The sequence below is a fragment of the Copadichromis virginalis genome, linkage group LG22 (genome assembly GCF_057382275.1).
Source record: "Copadichromis virginalis isolate Kocher_CV1m ecotype Utaka linkage group LG22, C_Virginalis_male_GT1.1, whole genome shotgun sequence".
Lineage (NCBI taxonomy): Eukaryota > Metazoa > Chordata > Actinopteri > Cichliformes > Cichlidae > Copadichromis > Copadichromis virginalis.
In genome coordinates this window covers 34,892,207-34,916,604 of record NC_140638.1, presented here as the reverse complement: position 1 = coordinate 34,916,604, position 24,398 = coordinate 34,892,207, and the positions used below count along the sequence as shown (strand labels likewise).

General features: G+C 43.9%; 2 protein-coding genes and 1 long non-coding RNA gene across 3 annotated transcripts in view; 1 reads left to right on the top strand and 2 right to left on the bottom strand.

Annotated features, from left to right (window-relative positions):
• thsd7aa (thrombospondin, type I, domain containing 7Aa) overlaps positions 1-24,398 on the top strand; it is a 180,126-nt gene that overhangs the window by 109,985 nt on the left and 45,743 nt on the right. Inside the window, exons 8-11 of the mRNA XM_085445625.1 lie at positions 9,602-9,842; positions 11,903-12,018; positions 13,180-13,312; positions 18,619-18,722. Of these exons, the coding sequence (XP_085301751.1) occupies positions 9,602-9,842; positions 11,903-12,018; positions 13,180-13,312; positions 18,619-18,722 (594 nt within the window). The remainder of the gene's footprint in view (positions 1-9,601; positions 9,843-11,902; positions 12,019-13,179; positions 13,313-18,618; positions 18,723-24,398) is intronic.
• Positions 4,380-6,638, bottom strand: LOC146683762 (uncharacterized). The gene is made up of 3 exons (XM_085446915.1): positions 6,353-6,638; positions 5,582-6,259; positions 4,380-4,624 (listed from the first exon to the last, which is right to left on the bottom strand). Exons 1-3 carry the CDS (start codon positions 6,636-6,638, stop codon positions 4,380-4,382), a joined length of 1,209 nt encoding a protein of 402 aa, XP_085303041.1.
• LOC146683761 (uncharacterized) lies at positions 7,841-8,336 on the bottom strand. The gene is made up of 2 exons (XR_014917419.1): positions 8,098-8,336; positions 7,841-8,008 (listed from the first exon to the last, which is right to left on the bottom strand). It is a non-coding gene; the product is annotated as an uncharacterized LOC146683761 (long non-coding RNA).

The window sequence follows — 24,398 nt, the reverse complement described above, 5'->3', positions numbered from 1 at the left end:
GGTTGGCTGACACCGCGACTCTATGTGGTGGGAGCGGGATAGGGGTTCGGTGTCAGCAGCGTTACGTTGTTGTAGAAAAAGATGGTAAATAAACGACTGGTGTGAACCACTACTGCCTCCTGCTGGATCATTTGGGGATTATCAGTCTGCTGCTGAGACGCTCGGGGTCGTGCGGTGTATGAGGCACGAGCGCTCTCCATCCATTGCGAAGTTTAGCGATAGCCGCTAGCGCCCCGCTAGCCGTTTAGCTAGTGAGCAGTTTAGCCAGTTTAGCTCCACTAACCCACGGTTGTTACAAAATATTTTCTGAAACAATCTCAGGTTTGAATTTCATCTTATTGTCAAGCTGATGCTCTTTGTTTTCGTGTGCATTAAAGGTTAGTATCTCTACTAGTGAAGATTGTGTCGTTTCCACAACACTGCTCTCCTCCCACGGTCCCTAGAGATGTTGAAAGGAATGACTTAGTCGAAGGCTCTAGAGGTCCCTATATACGCACGTAAACTTGTGTCAAAAAGTTCACCAAACTGATACGCACAGAATGTTTGCCTTCATCATGCAGTTGAAATTAGTGCATGCTGTTGGCTTCGTTTGTGCTGTAGTGATGGGATTTCCAGATCTTTTTAGAGAGCCGGCTCTTTCGGCTCCCAACCGGCTCTTCAGGTTGTTTTGTTGCTTTAACTAATTTATTATCAACAACAATATAAAATTATGCACAAAAAGAATGACTAATGTCAAAAAAACGTGGTTTTATTTATATATGTTTAAATATAAATATATGTGGTGGCCCCTAGAGACAAAGCACGTACAAACTCCAAAACACATTTCTAGCGTTAACTGAACTTCCAAAACAGAGCTACCTAGATCACTTAAATTACACAATTGAAAGCATATGTGTATTGTTTGTGTATGTATACACAAGCACTTATATATATATATATAAACACCCAGCACGCCCCTGCGGGCGGTTTTTATCCTTCAAGCTCGGGTCCTCTACCAGAGGCCTGGGAGCTTGAGGGTCCTGCACAGTATCTTAGCTGTTCCCAGGACTGCGCTCTTCTGGACAGAGATCTCCGATGTTGTTCCCGGGATCTGCTGGAGCCACTCACCTAGCTTGGGAGTCACCGCACCTAGTGCTCCGATTACCACGAGGACCACTGTTACCTTCACCCTCCACATCCTCTCGAGCTCTTCTCTGAGCCCTTGGTATTTCTCCAGCTTCTCATGTTCCTTCTTCCTGATATGGCTGTCATTCGGAACCGCTACATCGATCACTACGGCCGTCTTCTTCTGTTTGTCAACCACCACTATGTCCGGTTGGTTAGCCACCACCATTTTGTCTGTCTGTATCTGGAAGTCCCACAGGATCTTAGCTCGGTCATTCTCCACCACCCTTGGGGGCATCTCCCATTTTGACCTTGGGACTTCCAGGTTATACTCGGCACTGATGTTCCTGTACACTATGCCGGCCACTTGGTTATGGCGTTCCATGTATGCCTTGCCTGCTAGCATCTTGCACCCTGCTGTTATGTGCTGGATTGTCTCTGGGGCATCTTTACACAGCCTGCACCTGGGGTCTTGCCTGGTGTGATAGACCCCAGCCTCTATGGATCTTGTACTCAGAGCTTGTTCTTGTGCTGCCATGATTAGTGCCTCTGTGCTGTCTTTCAGTCCAGCTTTGTCCAGCCACTGGTAGGATTTCTGGATATCAGCCACCTCCTCTATCTGCCGGTGGTACATACCGTGCAGGGGCCTGTCCTTCCATGATGGTTCCTCGTCTCCCTCCTCTTTCTTGGGTTTCTGCTGCCTGAGGTATTCACTGAGCACTCGGTCAGTTGGGGCCATCTTCCCAATGTATTCTTGGATGTTCGTTGTCTCATCCTGGACTGTGGTGCTGACACTCACCAGTCCCCGGCCCTCTTCCTTCCGCTTAGCGTACAGCCTCAGGATGCTGGACTTGGGGTGAAACCCTCCATGCATGGTAAGGAGCTTTCTTGTCTTTATGTCAGTGGCTTCTATCTCCTCCTTTGGCCAGCCTATTACCCCAGCAGGGTACCTGATCACGGGCAGGGCGTACGTGTTGATGGCCCGGATCTTGTTCTTACCATTCAGGTGACTCCTCAGGACTTGCCTGACCCTCTGCAGGTACTTGGTGGTTGCAGCTTTTCTACCGGCCTCTTCATGGTTCCCATTCGCCTGCGGGATCCCCAGGTACTTGTAACTGTCCTCTATGTCTGCAATGTTGCCTTCTGGTAGTTCAATCCCCTCAGTTCTGACTACCTTCCCTCTCTTTGTTACCATCTGACTACACTTCTCCAGTCCGAACGACATTCCAATGTCATTGCTGTATAGCCTGGTAGTGTGGATCAGTGAATCGATGTCTCGTTCACTCTTGGCATACAGCTTGATGTCATCCATGTACAGGAGGTGGCTGACAACTGCTCCGTTCCGTAGTCGGTATCCGTAGCCAGTCTTGTTAATGATCTCACTGAGGGGGTTCAGGCCTATGCAGAACAGCAGTGGGGACAGAGCATCTCCTTGGTAGATCCCGCACTTGATGGTGACTTGTGCTATGGGCTTGGAGTTGGCCTCTAGTGTTGTACGCCACATCCCCATTGAGTTCCTGATGAAGGCTCTTAGGGTCCCATTGATCTTGTACAATTCTAGGCATTCCAGTATCCAGCTGTGGGGCATTGAGTCATAGGCCTTCTTGTAATCAATCCAGGCAGTGCACAGGTTGGTCAGTCTGGTCTTGCAGTCTCGGCTGACTGTTCTGTCTACCAGTAGCTGGTGTTTGCGCCTCTGGTATTCTTGCCAATTCCTTTCTGTGTCCCGCTCATGTATTGACCCATGTGCCTGTTCATCTTAGCCGATATGATGCCTGACAGGAGCTTCCATGTAGTACTGAGGCAGGTTATTGGTCGGTAGTTGGAGGGGACCGGTCCCTTCTTGGGGTCCTTGGGGATCAGGACCGTCCGACCTTCGGTTAGCCATTCCGGGTGTTTCTCGTTAACTAAATGAACCAGCTGCTGTGAACCATATATATACAGTGTGTGTGTGTATATATATATATATATATATATATATATATATACACATATATATTAGGGATGCAACGATACACAAAATTCACGGTTCGGTTCGGTTCGATACTTTGGTGTCACGGTTCGATATTTTTTCGATACAAAAAAATGTTCATGCCTTTTTAATTTGTCATTTATTAAAATTATAAATATATTTTAACTCAAAAGTACAGTTTTTAAATTTAACCCTAACCCTTGTGCGTGTTTTTTATTTTGACAGCGAATGCGCACCTGCGGACCACTTATGTGCAGCCCTGGTTATTTAGCTCGTCATATTGCAGCCACAGAAATTATTTTGTCCATGAAACCATAAAGCTGCACTTTCTTTTTGCCTTATAGTTTGGAAAAGAGAGTTTATTACAGAGAAATGTCTCTTTCCAAAATAAAAGCTATACTATCCGCTTCTTCTGGGCTATATTCTCAGCAGCATATTAAACATATAAGGAGAATCATGTGCTAACAGCTGTCTAAATGACTCGGCTAAAGTTAGTAGCATGCTTGCTTGTTTTTTTTCTGCTTCCACTTGTCTTTGCACTAGGATGATGTCGGCGTAAATGTGCAGTCATATTCGTTGTGTTCCCACTAGTGCTTTCAGGTTAATCTCGTTGAAATGACCTTAACGCCACAACACGGCAAATCTCCGTTAACGAGCTATCGCCGATCGCCCCGTGCATGGGGCTAGACGGCCAACACGTTAACGAGCTAACTGTGCTAACACACTAGTTCCCACCCATGTAATTGAGCATTGCATGGCACATCCAACATACTGTTTTACTTTAGTGCATGACTCGCTTACCTTCAGGGTCATACGTCACATGAAAACCAAAATAATTCCAAACGCCAGATCTGAATGAGGGTGTGGGAGGTCCATGTTGCAAGGAGAGCTTAACTTCTGTCTCGCTAGCTTGCCCTGCGCTCTTCCTTCTGACGATGCTGTCTGTGTTGAGCGCTCAGTGAATCTGCGTTCGACTACTCCGCCTAGGCTGCACTGTCGAGCCTAGGCGGAGTAGTCGAACGCAGATTCACTGAGCTCTCAACACAGACAGCATCGTCAGAAGGAAAGTTGATAAAATAAATTAAAAATTTTGTATTGTTCGATACATATGCGTACCGAACCGAAAGCACTGTATCGAACGGTTCAATATCGATACGAATATCGTTGCACCCCTAATATATATATATATATTAGTGCTGTCAATAGATTAAAAAAAATTAACTAACTAATCTCACAATTTTCTGTTATTAATTGCGATTAATCTCAATTACTTTATTAATAGCCTGGCTCCAATTACATTTTTTTATTCTCTATATTTTAAGTAATTATCGTTGTTCACCGAAGTCCAGTGGTCTCCGGTGAGAGCGACATTCCGTACTTGCACAAGCTTGCTGGACTGCTGAGCCCTCTGGTCCCCATACAAAGTGTGCAGTCTCGACACAATGGTTCCTCTTGAGGGCAGATTGTAACACTCATCTCCTGATGCAGCACGAATGACTTCTCTCAGTCCATCATCTTCTACTATGCTAACTGGTTGGCAGTTTTTAGCTATCCAAACAACCAAGGAATTGGTTACCTTTTCTCTCACATTTTTTGTTATTCGTCCACAAGCACCATACTCCTGAAGCGTAGACTGGCGAGGTCCCGTAGAGGTGGATTCAGTTAGGTGTTTTGCTCTCAGGTGATACGCCAGTGATGAACTGCTTCTGTGGTACTTGAATTCAGCGTTGCAAATTGTGCATCTTACTCTCGTTTTGTCCAACAAGCCATCAGGCAACTTCTTAAAGAGAAACTTTCCACCCAAAAGTCCGCCCTCGTCCATGCTTGCGTGTGTTAGCTAGTGTTAGCTAGATAGTAGCATGGTGTCACTTCTTCTTCTTCTTCTAATCATTTCTGTCAGGCCAAACGCCAGCATAGCACACTGTTGCCCCCTCCTCCAGAGGTGCTCATGAATTTAAAGGTCTTAGATTACAGGAAATTAATAAAAAAACAAAATCAGCGTTAAATTTTTTTAATGCATTAAACATTTCGCATTGATCTTAACAATTAACGCGATAATTTTGACAGCACTAATATATATATATATATATATATATATATATATATATATATATATATATATAGCTGGAGAAATACCAAGGGCTCAGAGAAGAGCTCGAGAGGATGTGGAGGGTGAAGGTAATGGTGGTCCCCGTGGTAATCGGAGCACTAGGTGCGGTGACTCCCAAGCTAGGCGAGTGGCTCCAGCAGATCCCGGGAACAACATCAGAGATCTCTGTCCAGAAGAGCGCAGTCCTGGGAACAGCTAAGATAGCTAAGATACTGCGCAGGACCCTCAAGCTCCCAGGCCTCTGGTAGAGGACCCGAGCTTGAAGGATAAACCGCCCGCAGGGGCGTGCTGGGTGTTTTTTTTTCTTTTCTTTTTTTTATATATATATATTCAGATAATTTAAAAAAATGTTCATTTACCTGTTACTACCACACACCAAATCCGATCATTGGTACTTCCTGGCTTGTGTAGCCACGAGGTAACAAAAGCTCTGCGCCCTAGCATCCTGGTGTCACGGTCCCCCAGTTCAAACGTCCAACCACTGCCATGGTGGGAACAACAGTTCTTGCGGCCGACCCAGTGGACCGCAAGCAGGCAAAACCCGCTACGGGTCAGGCAGTGGTGGGAAAACAGTTCGGGCGGCCTACCTCCAACCCCATGATGGAAGCGGAACGCTTCAGGCGGCCTGCCACGGATCCGGTGGCGGCGGCGCTGCTCCTCCGGCGGCCTGCCACGGGTCCGGTGGCGGCGGAACGGTTCTGGTGGCCTGCCACAGGTCCGGTGGCGGCGGAACGGTTCTGGTGGCCTGCCACGGGTCCGATGGCAACGTCGCTGCTCCGGTGAGCAACAGCGAGGCGTGGCACATGGTCTATGACGCGCCGGTCGCTGACGTGGACGCACTGGACGTGGATGGCGTGGAGGCCGCGCTAGACGTGGAGGTCCCTCCGGTTCGCTGACCTCCGGCTGAGCGGGCCCCTCCTCGGCTGGCAGCGAGAGCCCCTCCTCGGCTGGCAGCGCCGGTTGTTCCTTCCGCTCGCCGAGCTCCTCTGCTGGTGGTTCGCTGAGCTCCTCCGGCTCGCTGAGCTCCTCCGGCTCGCTGAGCTCCTCCGGCTCGGGCATGCTGAGCTCCTCCGGCTCGCTGAGCTCCACAGCTGGCGACGCGGGCTCCTCCCGCTCGCTGAGCTCCTGCTCGGGCATGCTGAGCTCCTGCTCGGGCATGCTGAGCTCCTCTGGCTCGCTGAGCTTCTCCGGCTCGCTGAGCTCCTCCGGCTCGCTGAGCTCCTCCTGCTCGGGCATGCTGAGCTCCACAGCTGGCGACGCGGGCTCCTCCCACTCGCTGAGCTCCCGCTCGGGCATGCTGAGCTCCTCCGGCTCGCTGAGCTCCACAGCTGGCGACGCGGGCTCCTCCCGCTCGCTGAGCTCCCGCTTGGGCATGCTGAGCTCCTCCGGCTCGCTGAGCTCCACAGCTGGCGACGCGGGCTCCTCCCGCTCGCTGAGCTCCCGCTCGGGCATGCTGAGCTCCTCCGGCTCGCTGAGCTCCACAGCTGGCGACGCGGGTATAGATGGTCGTTGATCCGGAGGTGAAGATGGCGATGCGGAAGCTGCAGGTGGCGAAGATGACGGTCGAGCGGGTGATGTGGATGGTGAAGTCAAGAGTTCTGCGGTCGCTGCAGTCTGATGGGACGCTGGTGGAGAAGTAGCTGCAAAGGGCGGAGGTGATAATGGTGCGGCAGCTACTCGTGGTAGACTGGACAGCGATGTAGAAACAACAGGCAGGTGACATAATGGCAGGGTAGTTCCAGCAGGCATATCAGCCTCCAACTGAGGATGAAGACGAGAGGCTGACTGGACTGGCTGTGCTACGGCTACAGGCTGGGCAGCTGGCTGTGCTACGGCTACAGGCTGGGCAGCTGGCTGTGCTACAGCTACAGGCTGGGCAGCTGGCTGTGCTACGGCTACAGGCTGGGCAGCTGGCTGTGCTACGAGGTTAGCTTTCACACAGTCCCGTGAATAAACAGATGAGGTGAATGAAGATGAATTGTCCATATGACTCACCACAGCCGGCTGTTGGAAAGTTTTAGAGTCTGACTGCGGTGAGGCACGCCGGCGGTGCAAGCGTCGCTTCTTTAACGATGCCGGGGCCAGCGTATCAGGCTGAGGTTCCACCAGCCGGCCGGACAGGAGAGCAGCTGTGTGATTTTGAGCTGCCGGTCCTTGGTCTGCTGACTCAGCAGGTGCTGCAGAGGTGAGTGGAGATGTGGTGAGGTGCAGAGGGCGTGTGAAACGTTTCCCCCGCAATGGAGGGTCCAACAAGCGAGCTGCAAGCTATCAGCCTATGAAAAAAGAAATAGGCAGCAAGGGCTCCCAGGGAGGTTGCCATATCCTCCTCGCCCGGACAGCCCAAACCAAACAGCTCAAAACAGGAACTTTCCCTCAGCGTGGTTATAATCGAAATTAGTCTCTTAATGTCCAAAAAGCTCACAGATGAGGTGATTGATGATAAGAAGGAATAAAAAAATACGACCTGTAAGTGTCTCTGATGTGGATCTGCCGCCTGGATAATGCTCCGACAGTATTTCCAGAGCTGGGCGAGCAATTCCTCCTGTGAGACGGTCCTTGAGTCCGCTGGGCCCATAATGGCTGGATCGTTCTGTCACGGTCTCGCTGGCAGACCGTGGGGATGTGGGGAAAGGAGGTCCCAAAATGCAGGACTCTACAGTGCAACAGTGTTTATTTACAGTGGTGACAATCCGAACAACAATAAATCCCCCCGTGCGATCCCAACTCCCGTTCCGTGTCTTCTCCTTTATCCCGTGCTCCGTGCTCTGTCTCCGTTCCCTGTGTACTCTCCGTGTGCTGCCTCCTGGTCGCCACAATTCCTCCTGAGGAAACACGTATACCAAAGGCAGCCGTGAGTACAAAACCTAACAGTAGACTTGCACTAACCTTGCACAATACACTTAAGACTGACGGGAAGTCACTCAACGATCCAGCGTCGAGGAGCTCTCAGCCACACTGTTTTGAAGCTCCTCTGACGAGGCTTGATCGGCGCCAGGTGTGTGTGGATTCCTGGGTGGGACCGGTCAGCTGGCAGGGCCACACCCACCAGGCCTAAAAGTGCCTGCCACGACCGCACCCTCACATACACAAGCACACACCCCTAAACACCTGACAGTACACCAACACGGAAAAACAGGACAGCAGACACAACCATAACAACAACAACCACAATAATGATAATAATAATAATAATAATAATAATAATAACTACAATAGTAGTCCACACTGCTCACGGACCCCGAATCCCTGGAACTGGGTCCGTGACACCTGGAGCACTTCTGTTTTGTTTTGGAGTTTGTACTGTGCCTCAGCAGAGCAACAAATATCATCATAGACAGTTCCCATCCTGTTTTTAACTTGTTCAGCCTGCTTCCATCAGGGAAGTGCTACAGGTGCCCCCAAAGCCATAACCACCCTTAACTCGTACACACACACCAATAACACAGTCCCACACAGCCATTTTCCCATTTCCCTTTATAAACCACCACTGTGCAATAATAAATTCTATGCGCAATAACCCAAACTGTATATACAAAACAAACTATTTATTTACCTATTTACTTTTTTCTTCTTACACCAGATTGTATATTTGTACATTTTTATACATTTTATATATGTAGCGCAGCAGAACTGTGCCCCCCCTAACCCTCCCCCCCTACATGTTTGCACTGAGTTGGAGATGCTCTGTATCTTATTTAACAAATGTCTATTCTAAATAATAAAGGTTGAGTTTAAGGATAAAGTGACTGAAATGAACCCAGAACTGAACTGTGTATTTTTGCATTGTATTATATCCTAGGAGGCATTGTGTAACTCAATACTAAAAAATAACATGGTAGTTGATGTTGTCACTAAGTAGCTCTACAGTATAGTGGATTACACATTTGCCTAAGTAGTGAACAAACCTTGGTGGCTGTGTCAGGAAGCTGTAAACCTGCCGTAGTGACCACTTGTGAGCAAGGAAGTAGTTTGTTAATGTTGTGAATAGTTCCCTTCATCAGGGCAAGAGCACTGAATCACAAACAGTTTGTTGCACTTTTGGAGGAGCGTAAGACTGAACATGCTAACACAGGATGCTACACAGGTGTCAGGTGCTCAGCTGGGACAAAGTGCTGAAAAGAGTGTCACTGCAGTTTGTTTGTTAGTCCTTTTTGACTCGACCTTCATAAGTGAACAAACATAAACAAAAACTAGTTAGAGATCCTCTCTCACAATTGGTCCACTGTCCTTTGCATTTCCACCTCAGACACTGAATTTGAATGTTGATAAATAGTAATAACATTTTTGCATTTTTATTACAATTCCAATTTCATTTTGTTTTCAATTTCATAACCCTCACTCCTGTGTCCTGGTCATTTGTTAGCACTAATACTACCCCACTGACAACTGTGCTACAATTTTCGATTGCTTCTCAGGTGGAGTCCAGTGTCCAAACATCAGTGCTCTGCAGGAGGTGAGAAGGTGCAATGACCATCCCTGTACTGTCTACCACTGGCAAACTGGTCCATGGGGACAATGCATCGAGGACTCTTTCATTCCATCAACCAACACATCTGTGGGCCGTACTCGTGGAGATGATGTCTCCTGTTCTGTGGGGATGCAAACCCGCAAAGTCATTTGTGTCCGGGTGAATGTGGGCCAGGTTCCTCCCAAAAAGTAAGAAAACCTAATCAGCATATTTTGGCATATGACCGAATACTCTATTGCACGTCTTGTGAAGTTGAAAGGGCATGAAATTGTCCCAGTTCATTACCAGTACAAAAACTGAACAAAAATATCTATCCATGTAAAATTATTCTGGGACTTTTTCACCTTCTCTCTTATTTTTATGTTTTGACTGTCTGTTCTGTCACTTGTGATAACATTGTATGCACACATCAATGCAACTGGATTGTGTGAACTGATATTTTAAATAAATATGCTTTTCTGATTTATCTCCAGATGAAATGGATAGATGAGTCTGGCTAAATTGTTCAACATGTAAAACAAACAATGTCAGACAATGTTTAAAGATAGATGTGAGGGCGGGGTTCGCCGGTGTGTTTGTGAACAGGACCCAAAAGCAGACGCTGAGAGAGGAACTGCACGTTTTCAACAAAAAATGAGCCTTTATTATGGCTGATTGTCATGAACAAAAACTAGGAAAGGCGAACAGGGCAAGTGCGAACTGAAAAACATAAACTGGAAAACTACAAAAACTGTGACGAGACTGATGACTGACGAGACTTGGAGGAAAACCAGATGACGTGACAACGAACAAAGGAAGACAGGACTTAAATACACAGGAGGTGATCAGGGGAAGCTCAATGCAGTGGTGATGGGATTCATAATTAACTCGTTTGGTGCTCACAAACGTCTTTTGACGAAATGTCAGGGAACTTGACAAGAATTGGAAGCACCTAAAAATAATGTGACCCTTCTTATTATAATATTGCGCCAATCTGATTGCACTTGATGCAGTTTTTATTGCATCATCCTGGTAGTCAGTGGAGCTTGAAAAGAACAGGACTTCAAGTTTCCTGAAGACATTTTACCTCTCAATTTGCAAAAAATAAATAATAAAGACTCAACAGCACTAAGTCCTGTTGCTTTTAAATCTGTTTTCACCTGTTTAGCAGGAGTGGAGCAGGTGGAGGTTTGCCTGGTGCCGCAGCAGTCATGTCAGTGGGCGGGATCCGGGGGTTTCTCTGTGAATGTCACGTTCCCGTGGCAGCGTGCTTGGTGCTCGCTCAGATTTGAAATTTAATTTTTCACTGTAGAAAGAGGTTTTCTTCCCACACAGAGTGTACAGCCAACGCTAATGTTTTTGTCACTTTTTAAAACTCAAAGTAGTGTGAGTACTTCCAAGCTTTAAACGCTGCATGGTCGTACTCTCTCCTGCACTCCATATTATCCATTGTTGATCTGTTGCTGCCACGAACGTCGCACACTTGTATGTCATTGTCATGAGACACTCTCACAAACAAAAACACCGTTTAGTAACGCGGCAACGAGGCATGCTTATGGGAAAGTAAATAATCTAACTACTTTTTTCAATAGCAATCCCTTACTTTACTCGTTACTTGCAAAAAGTAATCGGATCACGCGTTACTGCCCAGTTTGCAATAAGAAATATTTCTGTTCTATCTTCCAATGTACACATACACAAAAAACTCAGCAAGGCTTTAGCTGTCAGTTGAGAAAGCATCACGCCAAAAACATCAGTTTAGACTTGAGAAACAGAAGTTTTGATTCTTAGAGAGCACAGTGGAGTAAGAAGTATGATCAGAATAAGACTGGTAGAGGTAAGAAGCAAAAGATTTTAAGCACTGCCTCCATAAGACTAAAGTGAACTTTACTGATGAGGCCCAAAGTCATGATTTCATCCTGTTGAATGTTTGTGAACTGAAGACCGAGGTCCGTGCCGAAGACGATCAAATCTGGAGGAGATTCGTCAAAGAAGAATGAGCTGGGATTGCTCTGGAGACATGTGTGAGACTTCTGCAGGATGTTATCCAGCAAAAAACGATACGCAATTAACTGTTATCATCAAGGGGGAAATTTTTACATTTGTCATGTTATTCCACAAATTTTATTAATATTTTAAGTAGACATTTTAGAAACATGTTATAAAACGTCATGGAATTTGTTTTTACAGTGCAGTGTGTTCACTGCGGCTCTATCAGATTTTCAAGGGTACTCTGTGTGTGTGTGACATGTCAGTGATGTACTTTCAGGTGTCCGGAGAGTGTTCGTCCAGACACTGTCAGGCCATGTTTGCTGCCATGCAAGAGAGACTGTATTGTCACCCCATACAGTGATTGGAGCCCCTGTCCATCAACATGTCAGACAGGTAGACTCAATGCACACATTAATGCTTCTAACAATGTTAGAAAGGCCACAAACAGCTAGAATGTGCCTGTGTAAAGCAGGCACCCCAATAATAAAGCACAGAAAATATGCAAATCATTATTTTAGCTGTAGCAGATAAATAATAGCAGCAGCCTCTTCACTGAAAAGGAATATCAGATATCCCAGTTCTCTTGTGAATGTTGTGACATGTTTAATAAATGCCATGGAAATGCAGTGTTTCCAACAAAGGTTCCCAGGGTTAGATCCCCAAGGATGTTACCTAGTGGAGATGGCAAGCAATGTGGGAGAAGACGTTTGACGGTCCAGTTATTGTTGTTTTTGTTCTTTTTAAGCTAAGGTATGATGAAAAAGGATTGTATAGCAATAGTGAGGGCTATTTCGGTGGAGGCTGACACTTCTGATGTAGCAGCTGCTTGAATTCAATTCAGTTCAGTTTTATTTATAAAGCATCAAATCACAACATCAGTCCCCTCAAGGTGCTTTATATTGAAGAGTCTTTACTTTATATTGCAAGGTAAAGACTCTACAATATAAAGGAACACGTTTCCATGTAAATATGGAAAACCAGAAGCCAAACAAATGAGTCACTCTATTTCATTCAATCTGCACACAATTACAATTTCATCTCTCTTATACAAGCTTTAATAGAGTGAATGTTCCAGAGACATCTTTGTTGTTTGTTACATTCTCAGATCCTTTGGTCACGTTGAAGTGTGCATTAGGCTTATAAGATGCTTACTTTTAGAAGTAATAGTCCAGCTGCAATGCATCCCCAAACCATTTTCATCCTTAATAAATTATCCAAACTCAATCACTGGAAGCTTTAACCTGATATAGTAATCCTGATAGAAGTGGACTTCCTGTAAAGTCAATTATCTCTAACTGTCAGGTTGTATTGGATACCATAGAGCAGATAATGGAGATGACATTTGAGATTTCACTCAATTATATTAGCCTCTCCTTGAAATGCTGTCTTCTTGTACAGGGTGAGGAATTACATAAGTATGCTAGGTAGGCTAATAATATATATTCTCAGAGGACACCAAATACATCCTATCTTTAAAAAACAGCTTTAAAGATTCAGGGCATATTGGTAACTTCAGTTTAAAGGATCAGTGTGTTCTCTTGTGGCTTCCCCTAGGCGGTAACACTAAAAAGAAGCAATACAGGAAACGGCTCATCATCCAGTTGCCAGCTAACGGAGGACAGGACTGCCCTGAGGTACTGACCCAGGAAAGAGATTGTGAGACTCCCTCTGTCTGTGAGGGATACAGGTATGGGTCCTGTTCAATAAATACGCATTCATGCATGAATTTAAATGCTATTAATATAGTTTAAATCATTGTACACCGCTCAGACACAAAAATATAAGGAATACTTTTTAGATCAGAGAATAGCATCAAGTCAGTTAAACATCTGGGATGTTGATTTGGTAACTGCATTAAAGGGGCAACAATGAGAAACCCCCAAACAGGAATGGTTTTACACGTGGAGGACATTGACATTTTTTCCATCCTCATCATTTCTGTGTTTTTTCACTCAGTGTCAGAAGAGAACCACTTTTGTATCAGTACTAATGTTATGTTGAAATGTGTGTGAAAAAGCCATTCTTAACATGAACAACCGAAATGAACATGGCTCAGGAAAAGGCAGACGACTACTGTGTCTGGTTGGGGGTGAGCGGAGGGAGACGAGACAAAGGACTCATTGTGAAAATCCAGACTACATATTACAAATATTTATTAATTAAAGAAAAGGGTTTGCAAAGAAGAAATGCATCTTGAGCTGGTTCTACGGTAAGCTGAAGGCTCTGCCTCCTGTTTTGCTTTTAAATATCCCAGGAACCACAAGCGAGCCTGTGGGCTGCGAGAAAAGTGCTCTATTGGGGTGATATGGTACTATGAGTTCATAAAGATAGGATGGGGCCTGATTATTTGAGACCTTTAGTCCCCGTCAGCACACTCGCAGCATCGTTTTGGATCAACTGAAGGCTTTCCAGGGAGTTTTTAGGAAATCCTGATAATAATAATAAAACGATAAATGCATGAACTATTTTTTCAGTATAACTCTGAGAAAAGATGATTCTAATTTTACAGATACTCTGCAACGACGAGTGCAATATCTCCAAAATTAGAATCTAAAATTAGAAACACTCCAGCATAAGATAAGCATTTTTATTGTCAGTGTTGCAGAAGCAATGAATAATAGTGTAGCAGCATAAAGCCAAAATATTATTTACATTATATAAATATAATGTCAGAATCGACTCCAGCATCCCTTACAGTGCTGCAGAAGGTCAAGGTAATGCCAGCAAGTGTCTGTCATTTTTATGATCCAGTGCAAAAACCTAGAGGCCATCCAGGTCTTTATATCTTTAAGACATTCCTACAGTTTAACTATATTATGAACACAGGGATAACACACACATATTAATTAAAATGTCTCACACATGTCTCAGCCTCCACCACTCTCAGCACTGGAGCCCCCCAGGGGTGTGTTCTGAGCCCCCTGCTGTACTCTCTGTACACATATGACTGTGTGGCCACTACCAGCTCCACCACCATCATTAAGTTTTCTGACGACACCGTCGTGGTGGGCCTGATCTCTGACAACAACGAGACGGCCTACCTGAAGGAGATTAGGAATCTGGAGAACTGGTGCCAGAGGAACAACCTCCTTCTAAACGTCAGTAAGACAAAGGAGCTGATAGTGGACTTCAGCACTAAGCAGGAGAGGAACTACCAGACCCCCGTCATCAACGAGTGCCCAGTGGAGAGAGTGGACAGCTTCAAATACCTCGGAGTTCACATCACGACCAGGAAGGCTAGGCAGCGCCTGTATCACCTACGACAACTGAGGAAGTTCAGGGTCTCTCCAAAGATCCTCAGGATTTTCTATACAGGTGCTGTGGAGATCGTGGTTTGGGAACAGCTGTGTGAAGGACCAAAAAGCTCTCCAGAGAGTGATCCGTACAGCAGAACGCTGCTGCAGGATTGCTCTCCCCCCGCTTCAGGACACCTACACCAGGAGATGCCGGACTAGAGCAGCGCAGATACTGAAGGACCCGTCCCATCCTGGCAACAAACTGTTCCAACTTCTGCAATCTGGTAGAAGGTTCAGCATCATCCGGGCAAGGACAGAGAGACTCAAGAGGAGCTTCTATCCCCAAGCCATCCGTGCCCTAAACACACACACCCGCCCTCTCACATCATCTATAATTGACTGAGACAGGACTCTTCCAGACACTAAACCAAGGCACAATGTACATTTCAATTCCTTTAATTTTAAATATGTTTATATTGTCTATCCTGTAAAATAGTCAGATGTCTATTCATATTAATGTACAGAATTCACCTGCTTGCTGCTACTACTGCACATTCACCCAATGTATATACTAGAGATGGCACGATACCACTTTTTTATGTCCGATACAGATATCATAAATTTGGATATCTGCCGATACCGATATGAATCCGATATAGTGTTTTTTTAATCAACAAAACTGTTTTTTTTAAATATCTTGCTGCATTTTGTATAAGTTCATACTCAAGTTTAAAACAACAACTACACTAAAGCTATTCTGTTACACCTGTATGCAAAAAAAAATATTTCATAGTTCAGCAATACTGATCAATCTAATAAACTTAAACCTACACCATCCTCCCTATTCTGGTATTTTAAAGAGTACTTAGCGTAAATATTAAGCAACCCAACTAATAGGGTTCCAACTCCCAGCAACAACAAAAATAAAAAAATAAAAAAATGGGGAACCACCCCTCACGCTCCACCTCATGATGCTTAATCGACGTAATCAACCTTAATTTGATGCAGTGTGAAAAAAAAATGCACAGAAATCAATTATTTTTCAAGAAATATTAAATAGATTCAACATCTTTCTTCAACAAAATTGCAGACTGCACAGATGGTACCTTCCCAAAGGAAAAAGTACTATAGCTTACTAGGGTATATATATTAGACTTAATAGTCACTATATACAGTAATTGACTTCTATTCATTTTACATCAAATTAAAACTTTGGGTGTCAGATAATTATTTATTAAAAGCTTGACATTTGAAATGAGAATAAGAAAGAAAAGTATGTCTTTGTGCCCCCTTTTCCCTGTTAATGCCCTATCGCCCCCCCTGGCTAAACTTTGCTAGATCCGCCCCTGCACAGTTACCAGCGTCAGCTACATAGAAAACGATCCTGGAGTAGAAAGTAATATTAAATAAATTCTAACAACAGCTGATCAAGCTTAAACGTGCTGCTGTTGTTCAGCCGCTGGTTTCCTCTTTCTGGTGCAAAGTGGGCCAAAAGCAAACAAGAGAGACGGACTCGCAACAGAAAAGCCGATCAGCTGATCATTAAGCAGTTTCATGATTGAAGTAGCAGCAAGAGGAGGCAGTCGCTCCATATATCGCTTGTTAAGCTTAACACAGGAATGCTTTACAAACATTCAGAGATGGACTTACACACTTGCTTTACTTCTCTCGGGGATAACTTTGTCGGAGATTAAATGCCGGGTTGCTAGCAAAGCTCCACATGCTATCCAGACCACCGACAGGTCCCGCATGCCACAGCCGCTCTATCACGTGATGCATACTGCTCCGACGTGCTAACGTTCTGAGGCGAGTTACGGCGTGTTGCAAGTTTTGTGAGGTGCTTTCGTGATATTTAATGGATCGGATTACATGTTTTATTTTTCTCCGATATCCGATCCAGTAATTTAGGTCAGTATCGGACCGATACCGATACGTAATATCGGATCGGTCCATCTCTAGTATATACTACATATATATATATATATATATATATAATGTTTTTCCTCTACACCCCCCCCCCCCCCACCCCCCCCCAAGTTTTTTGCACATGTCGAGGAGCGTGTCAGGCTACATTTCACTGTGTGTTATACTTGTATAACTATGCATGTGACAAATAAAGAACCTTGACCTTGACCACGCAGGACCTGTCATGGTCCTGTCACATCAACACCGTGGTGAAAAAGGCTTGTCAGCGTCTCTACCACCTCAGACGCTTGAGAGACTTCCGACTGCCCTCCAAGGTGCTCAGGAACTTTTACTCGTGCACCATAGAGAGCATCCTGACGGGAAACATCTTAACCTGGTTCGGAAACAGCACCATGCAGGACAGACGAGCTCTACAGAGGGTTGTGCGGTCAGCTGAGCGCACCATCCGCTCCGAGCTCCCTGACCTGCACTCAATCTACAGCAGGCGGTGCTGGACCAAGGCCAGGAAGATCGTGAAGGACCTCAGCCATCCCAACAACAGACTGTTCTCTCTGTTGAGGTCAGGAAAGCGATTCCGCTCCCTGAAGACCAACACAGAGAGACTGAGGAGGAGCTTCTTCCCGCAGGCGATACGGTCTCTCAATCACACCACCACACAGTACTGACCCACACATATGGTTCTTACACACACACTGGACTTTCTGGACTTTGTTTTCACTTCATCACTTAAATCACTTTAAGCATATTTGCACTGCACAAGACATAATGTGGATTGCACAACACTGGTCACTATATTCTTCATTTCCAGTTAATACTTGTACAGCTGCTGTTATTGTGTGTATATTTATTTATATTTATATTTCTTCATACATTCTTATATAGTTTTATACTGTGTATTGTGTATTTTGTTGTACAGTTATTTTATTTTCAACTTTAATTTATATATTTTATCTTATTCTTTCCCAGTTAAATTTACCCTTCATTCTAATTTGTGTTGTACAGTTATTTCATTTTTAACCTTAATTTTTTATATTTTATTCCTTCCTAGTTAAATTTACACTGTATAATTTTTCATATTTATTTCCTATCTTATTCATAGCCTTTTCCTTTTGTTTTCTTTAGGTCACGAGCAGTTGTCTAAGCATTTCACTACATATCGTACTGTGTATGACTGTGTACCTGACAAATAAAATTTGAATTTGAATTTGATTTGATTTAAAAGGTGATTATCGTCTGCAAAGCAATGAAAATATATGCTGTGCCTTTGAATGATATTGCACAATCACAGAAATTAATCCACTGTCAGAGGCTACAAGAAGATGATTTGACCTTCACTAAAGCTGTTTCTGTACAGTTATGAATTCTGAATGAAACGCTTCAAATAAACTGTTCCTCTGCAGGTGAGCAGTTAACTGGTTTCATACTATTCTTTTATGAAAGTTTGAGATGAAAGGAAAGTTGGAGATTGGTGCAGCTAAGCCACCCGATGGCTTTTTAAGTCATGGATTAATTACTGCCACCGTAAAGGCTCGTGGTATGTAGCACATTAATATAGAAAGATTAATCATATTAATCTGATAACATGTATTATCTGATAATACAATATATTTAAAGCCAGTCTAATAAAGTTTGTTAATCCTAACTTCATGTTTATAATAAACAAGCTCCTTCACAAGTTAAAAAAAAAGTGGGGGGACTTTTTTCACTCAGTACCTGCCAAAAACTAATATGCAGTGCTGAATATGATGTTTTCTTGTGATGGCCAAATATGAACAAAGTAGACCAGTTCAATTTTCATTCAAGACTTCTCTTATAATGTGTTTTTTGACAGATGGAAAACTCATAAGTGGCGAAGATGTCAATTGGTTCCATGGTCTGTTCGTGAGGGCAGTCCTGGGAATCAAGAGCTCTGTGGGCTAGGTCTCCAGGTTCGAGGTGAGGACAATCTCACACACACACACACACACACACACACACACACACACACACACACACACACACACACACACACACACACACACAGAGTAACGCGGTAAGGGACCAGAGTGCCTGACTGCAGCTTCACAGATAATGAGCTAATCAGGAGTGTTTAGACTATGGAGCCTGAGTGTGTGAATAAAACACAGGAAAAAGAAATAGAGCTCGATATATACATTTATATATATATATATATACTATATATATTACTAAGTGTTTTATCCTATTGTAAAGTGTCCTTGGGTGACTTGAAAGGCGCTCATAAATAAAATTTATTATTATTATTATTATTAAACACCCAGCACGCCCCTGCGGGCGGTTTATCCTTCAAGCTCGGGTCCTCTACCAGAGGCCTGGGAGCTTGAGGGTCCTGCAGTATCTTAGCTGTTCCCAGGACTGCGCTCTTCTGGACAGAGATCTCCGATGTTGTTCCCGGGATCTGCTGGAGCCACTCGCCTAGCTTGGGAGTCACCGCACCTAGTGCTCCGATTACCACGGGGACCACCGTTACCTTCACCCTCCACATCCTCTCGAGCTCTTCTCTGAGCCCTTGGTATTTCTCCAGCTTCTCGTGTTCCTTCTTCCTGATATTGCTGTCATTCGGAACCGCTACATCGATCACTACGGCCGTCTTCTTCTGTTTGTCTACCACCACTATGTCCGGTTGGTTAGCCACCACCATTTTGTCCGTCTGTATCTGGAAGTCCCACAGGATCTTAGCTCGGTCATTCTCCACCACCCTTGGGGGCGTCTCCCATTTTGACCTCGGGACTTCCAGGTTATACTCGGCACAGATGTTCCTGTACACTATGCCGGCCACTTGGTTATGGCGTTCCATGTATGCCTTGCCTGCTAGCATCTTGCACCCTGCTGTTATGTGCTGGATTGTCTCTGGGGCATCTTTACACAGCCTGCACCTGGGGTCTTGCCTGGTGTGATAGACCCCAGCCTCTATGGATCTTGTGCTCAGAGCTTGTTCTTGTGCTGCCATGATTAGTGCCTCTGTGCTGTCTTTCAGTCCAGCTTTGTCCAGCCACTGGTAGGATTTCTGGATATCAGCCACCTCCTCTATCTGCCGGTGGTACATACCGTGCAGGGGCCTGTCCTTCCATGATGGTTCCTCGTCTCCCTCCTCTTTCTTGGGTTTCTGCTGCCTGAGGTATTCACTGAGCACTCGGTCAGTTGGGGCCATCTTCCCAATGTATTCTTGGATGTTCGTTGTCTCATCCTGGACTGTGGTGCTGACACTCACCAGTACCCGGCCCCCTTCCTTCCGCTTAGCGTACAGCCTCAGGGTGCTGGACTTGGGGTGAAACCCTCCATGCATGGTAAGGAGCTTTCTTGTCTTTATGTCAGTGGCTTCTATCTCCTCCTTTGGCCAGCCTATTACCCCAGCAGGGTACCTGATCACGGGCAGGGCGTACGTGTTGATGGCCCAGATCTTGTTCTTACCATTCAGCTGACTCCTCAGGACTTTCCTGACCCTCTGCAGGTACTTGGTGGTTGCAGCCTTTCTAGCGGCCTCTTCATGGTTCCCATTTGCCTGCGGGATCCCTAGGTACTTGTAACTGTCCTCTATGTCTGCAATGTTGCCTTCTGGTAGTTCAATCCCCTCAGTTCTGACTACCTTCCCTCTCTTTGTTACCATCCGACTACACTTCTCCAGTCCGAACGACATTCCAATGTCATTGCTGTATAGCCTGGTAGTGTGGATCAGTGAATCGATGTCTCGTTCACTCTTGGCATACAGCTTGATGTCATCCATGTACAGGAGGTGGCTTATATATATATATATATATATATATATATATATATATATATATATATATATATATATATATATTATGGTATTGAGGAATGTATACAGATGTACAACAAAATAAATATATGCATATATATCACACACAAAAATAATGGGCTGACCAGGGCTTTGATGGCGGGAGTATAACCTGACCTAAGCAAGGTCAAAAAACATAAATTATCATTCGATATTAAACTGAAACAGCGTTCTACTGTCATGATAAAACAAATAAATCCATAAATTACAAAGTCAAATCATTAATGCCATATTTCATACAATAACCAATAACCAAACAAATTACAACATCTAATTCTTATAATGATATTCATTCAAAATAATATAGAAAAACATTCACATGGGTCTCATCAAAGTAAAGTAAATTAGCAATAAAGCTAATAAACATTATCCAAGGTTAATTAAATATTTACAAAACAGATTTAATTCTAGGTGTTGCGCAACAAGTTTCAATATTCTAAAATAAATTTAACGCAATTCAAATCTCCCATAGGCCATTTTGGCATTTAATCAGAGTAACAAAAGACATCCAAAACAAACAAAACTGAAATCAAATCACTCAACTCTTGAAACGTTAATTTAACATTCGGCCATAGTGGGAAAAAAACAAAAACAACAATATTCAATAAATGTAACCAGTAACTGCACTTAGTTGTCACCAGACTAGCGTTAGCTTACCGGTGTTTTAAATGCGCGACCGCATTCCTCCGCCACTGCCTCGTTTGAGTTTAAATATAACGGTGTAGAGAAAGAGTTGAGCGCGCACAGGCAGAAATGTTAAGAGCGCGAGCAACACATTGCAAGCAAGCGCAAATGCAAAAACCGAGCGAGAGGGGCTGCTGTTGTGTGTGTGTGTGTGTGTGTGTGGATAATAGCAAACACTGAAATACATTTTTTGCAATTTTGTTCACTTTTCTTCGCTCAAAATACATTTCTTCTCAAAATGCAACTCGTGCACCTGCAATTTTTTTTTATGTGCGCTCAGAATAGTGGCACAAAAATAACACCATAGTAAATGGACTGATTCTTATATAGCGCTTTTCTACTCTCCTGGAGCACTCAAAGCACTTTATACAAGACTCCGCATTCACCCATGCACTGTTTTCTATGCCTTTCAGTGCTTTCTAATTAATTAACTAACATTCATACTTGATGGATGCATCGGAGAGTGAGTGGGGGTTAGTATCTTGCCCAAGGATTTTTGACATGCAGAGTGGGGGAGCCAGGGATCAAACCACCAACCTTCCAATCAGTAGATGGCCTGCTTTACCTCCTGAGCTACAGCCACCTCAAGTCTGGGTCATTTGCTCTGTCATCTCACCCCCCCCCCCCCCCCCCCAACATATATAATTAGCTTCACATAACAAATACTTTTCAAGATACTTGTTTTTCGTTTGCAATTTGGTCCAGGCCTAAAAACAATCAAAGTGAATCACAATGTGTAATTTGAGACAGATCAAAAAAGTGTGCAACTATTGGGTAAATGAAATATGAAAAAATGTAGGCCATCCTCACCTGCCAGAGACAACTAGTGATAACTTCTGAATAGTATATAATATTAAACAGGTCACAATAAAATAATGTAAATTAAAACATGTAGAACTTTTTTTGCATGAAATTCTTTGGCACAAAAATTAAGAAAATAGTATTTTCATTAAACTTTTATTGTACTGTATTTTTCAGACCATAAGGCGCATCGGATTATAAGGCGCACTAAGCGAAACAAAACAGTCAAATAAGTCACACTTTACTCAACTCATTCTTCTTGCTTCCTCCACTTCCATACCATTGATTCATTAATGTTGAATTCTCTGGCTGCTGCTCTATTCCCATGTTGTTGCAGTATATTAATGACTAACCTCGTATTGTGGATGGATTATCTCAGTTGTTCTCCTGACTGAAGTTTGGTCTGTTTACAGCATCCTGCCATGCAATTGCATTTGTCCCTAACCATTGGGAACCCTCATGTTATCCAGTGGAAAAAAGTTAGCATTCATCCTCCAGTGTTGGCTAGCGACACATAGCTGTGTCGCTAGCCAACACATAGCACATCATTATATACCAGCTAGCCCAACTTCAGTAACCCTGCAAACGTCACTGCTGTTTAGTTTTCTGTCTTCATTTATATTGGAAGTGATAGCAGAGCTGTACGTTTGAATTTTTTCAGAAATCTCTCAGTCAAACATGCTATATCATGTTTAGGTGGAAGCTAGGGAGCTAACGTCCTGCTAACTTCTAATTCCGTTAAATTTAATAAATTCTGTTTTCATGGATGCCTAGATGTTAAACTTAATTGTTACACCTGGTAAAGCAGCAATGATGATCATTTTATTAAAGATGAAAGAATTTAGACAGTTTTTAACTCTCAGTGATGCTGCAGTGTTCGTTTGACTTTGGGACCTGAAGAGACGGAGTTTAGGACCCAGATTACTCCGCGAGGCTCCTGATCACTGTAGCCATTATGCTCTGAAAATCCATCAAGTGGTGCGGCTTCTTAGCTTACCAAAGTCGTATTAAAACATTTTTTGACAGATTTTTAAGTGCTGTGTACCACATAAAATCAGTTCGAGATCAGTAAGCACAACCAGAATTCATACATAAGGTGCACTGTTGATTTTTGAGGAAATTAAAGGATTTTAAGTGTGCCTTAGAGTGTGGAAAGTACGGTAGTTAGTAATTATCATTTTATAGTAGTGTGTATTCAAATATGGGAATTTTTAAGAGAGCTTGAATTTTTTTTTGTATTTTAGCCAATACTTAGAATTGGCAGGCACTAAAAAAGGAAAAAAAGAGTTCATCCACCTGATTACCTCCACCTAAGCCTCAGCCTCCTTGGCACTGCCCCTCAGACACCACACCCCTGCCACAAGGCCATTGCCAGTTTCCGGTTATCTTCACCCCGATCCTTGGGAGGTACCTGTAATGGTATACTCTGGCTCTCTTCCACAGCGTGTCTTTTGTCTTGTCTCCCCAACCAGTCATGGTAGATGGCCCCGCCCCTCCCTGAGCCTGGTTCTGCTGGAGGTTTCTTCCTGTTAAAAGGGAGTTTTTCCTTCCCACTGTTGCCAAAGTATTTGCTCATAGTGGGTCATATGATTGTTGGGTTTTTCTCTGTATGTATTATTTTATTGTAGGACTGTGCCTTGATGCAAATGATGTTGTGATTTGAGGCTGTATAAATAAAACTGAACTGAATTTAATTAAATTGATTAGTACAATACTACCCTTTTACTGTGCACCCTTTCACTTACATAAGGCATAACCACGTTGTGGATATTAAACAGAAGTAAACAGAGATAACCTTAAATAGGGACAATTTGAAAAAAAAAAGTTCTGCTATCAAATCATGCCCATCTATATTTTTCTGTGACAGCTGGAAAGATAGTATATTGGGGTAGGTTTAAAAAGATTTTAGTTTGAATAAAACGATATTATTTCATAAAATCCTGAATCAATTTTTAAATATAAATGTATTTTGCCAGAAATGCCAGAATCTCAGGTTAAAGCTCACAAAACTGTGTCAACAACCACCAAACAGCTAAAACAGCAAATGATTAAAGAGCAGGTAAACGGATTCTGCACAAAGATGTAAACACAAAGCGTGGATCGTTCTCCCGACGGCACGTACACAGAAATGCCATCAGGTGCTGAAAGCAGACGTCTCATAGATTCTGAAGCTGCAGGTTTCATCACTCTGACCAAAATTCACTGAACCAGCAGCAAACGAAGATCCAAACTACGCTTCACGTTTGAGAAACATTGTCATAAATTACCTCTGACTTTGGCTTTTACTTCCTGCACAGCTCTCTCTCAGTGTA

Coding starts and splice junctions, on each gene's coding strand:
- LOC146683762 (XM_085446915.1), bottom strand. CDS start 6,638: ATGCCCGAGCGGGAGCTCAGCGAGCGGGAGGAGCCCGCGTCGCCAGCT. Junction 6,260..6,352: donor GAAGCTCAGCGAGCCAGAGG/AGCTCAGCATGC, acceptor AGCTCAGCGAGC/CGGAGGAGCTCAGCATGCCC. Junction 4,625..5,581: donor GTGGCTACACAAGCCAGGAA/GTACCAATGATC, acceptor TTGTTTGGATAG/CTAAAAACTGCCAACCAGTT.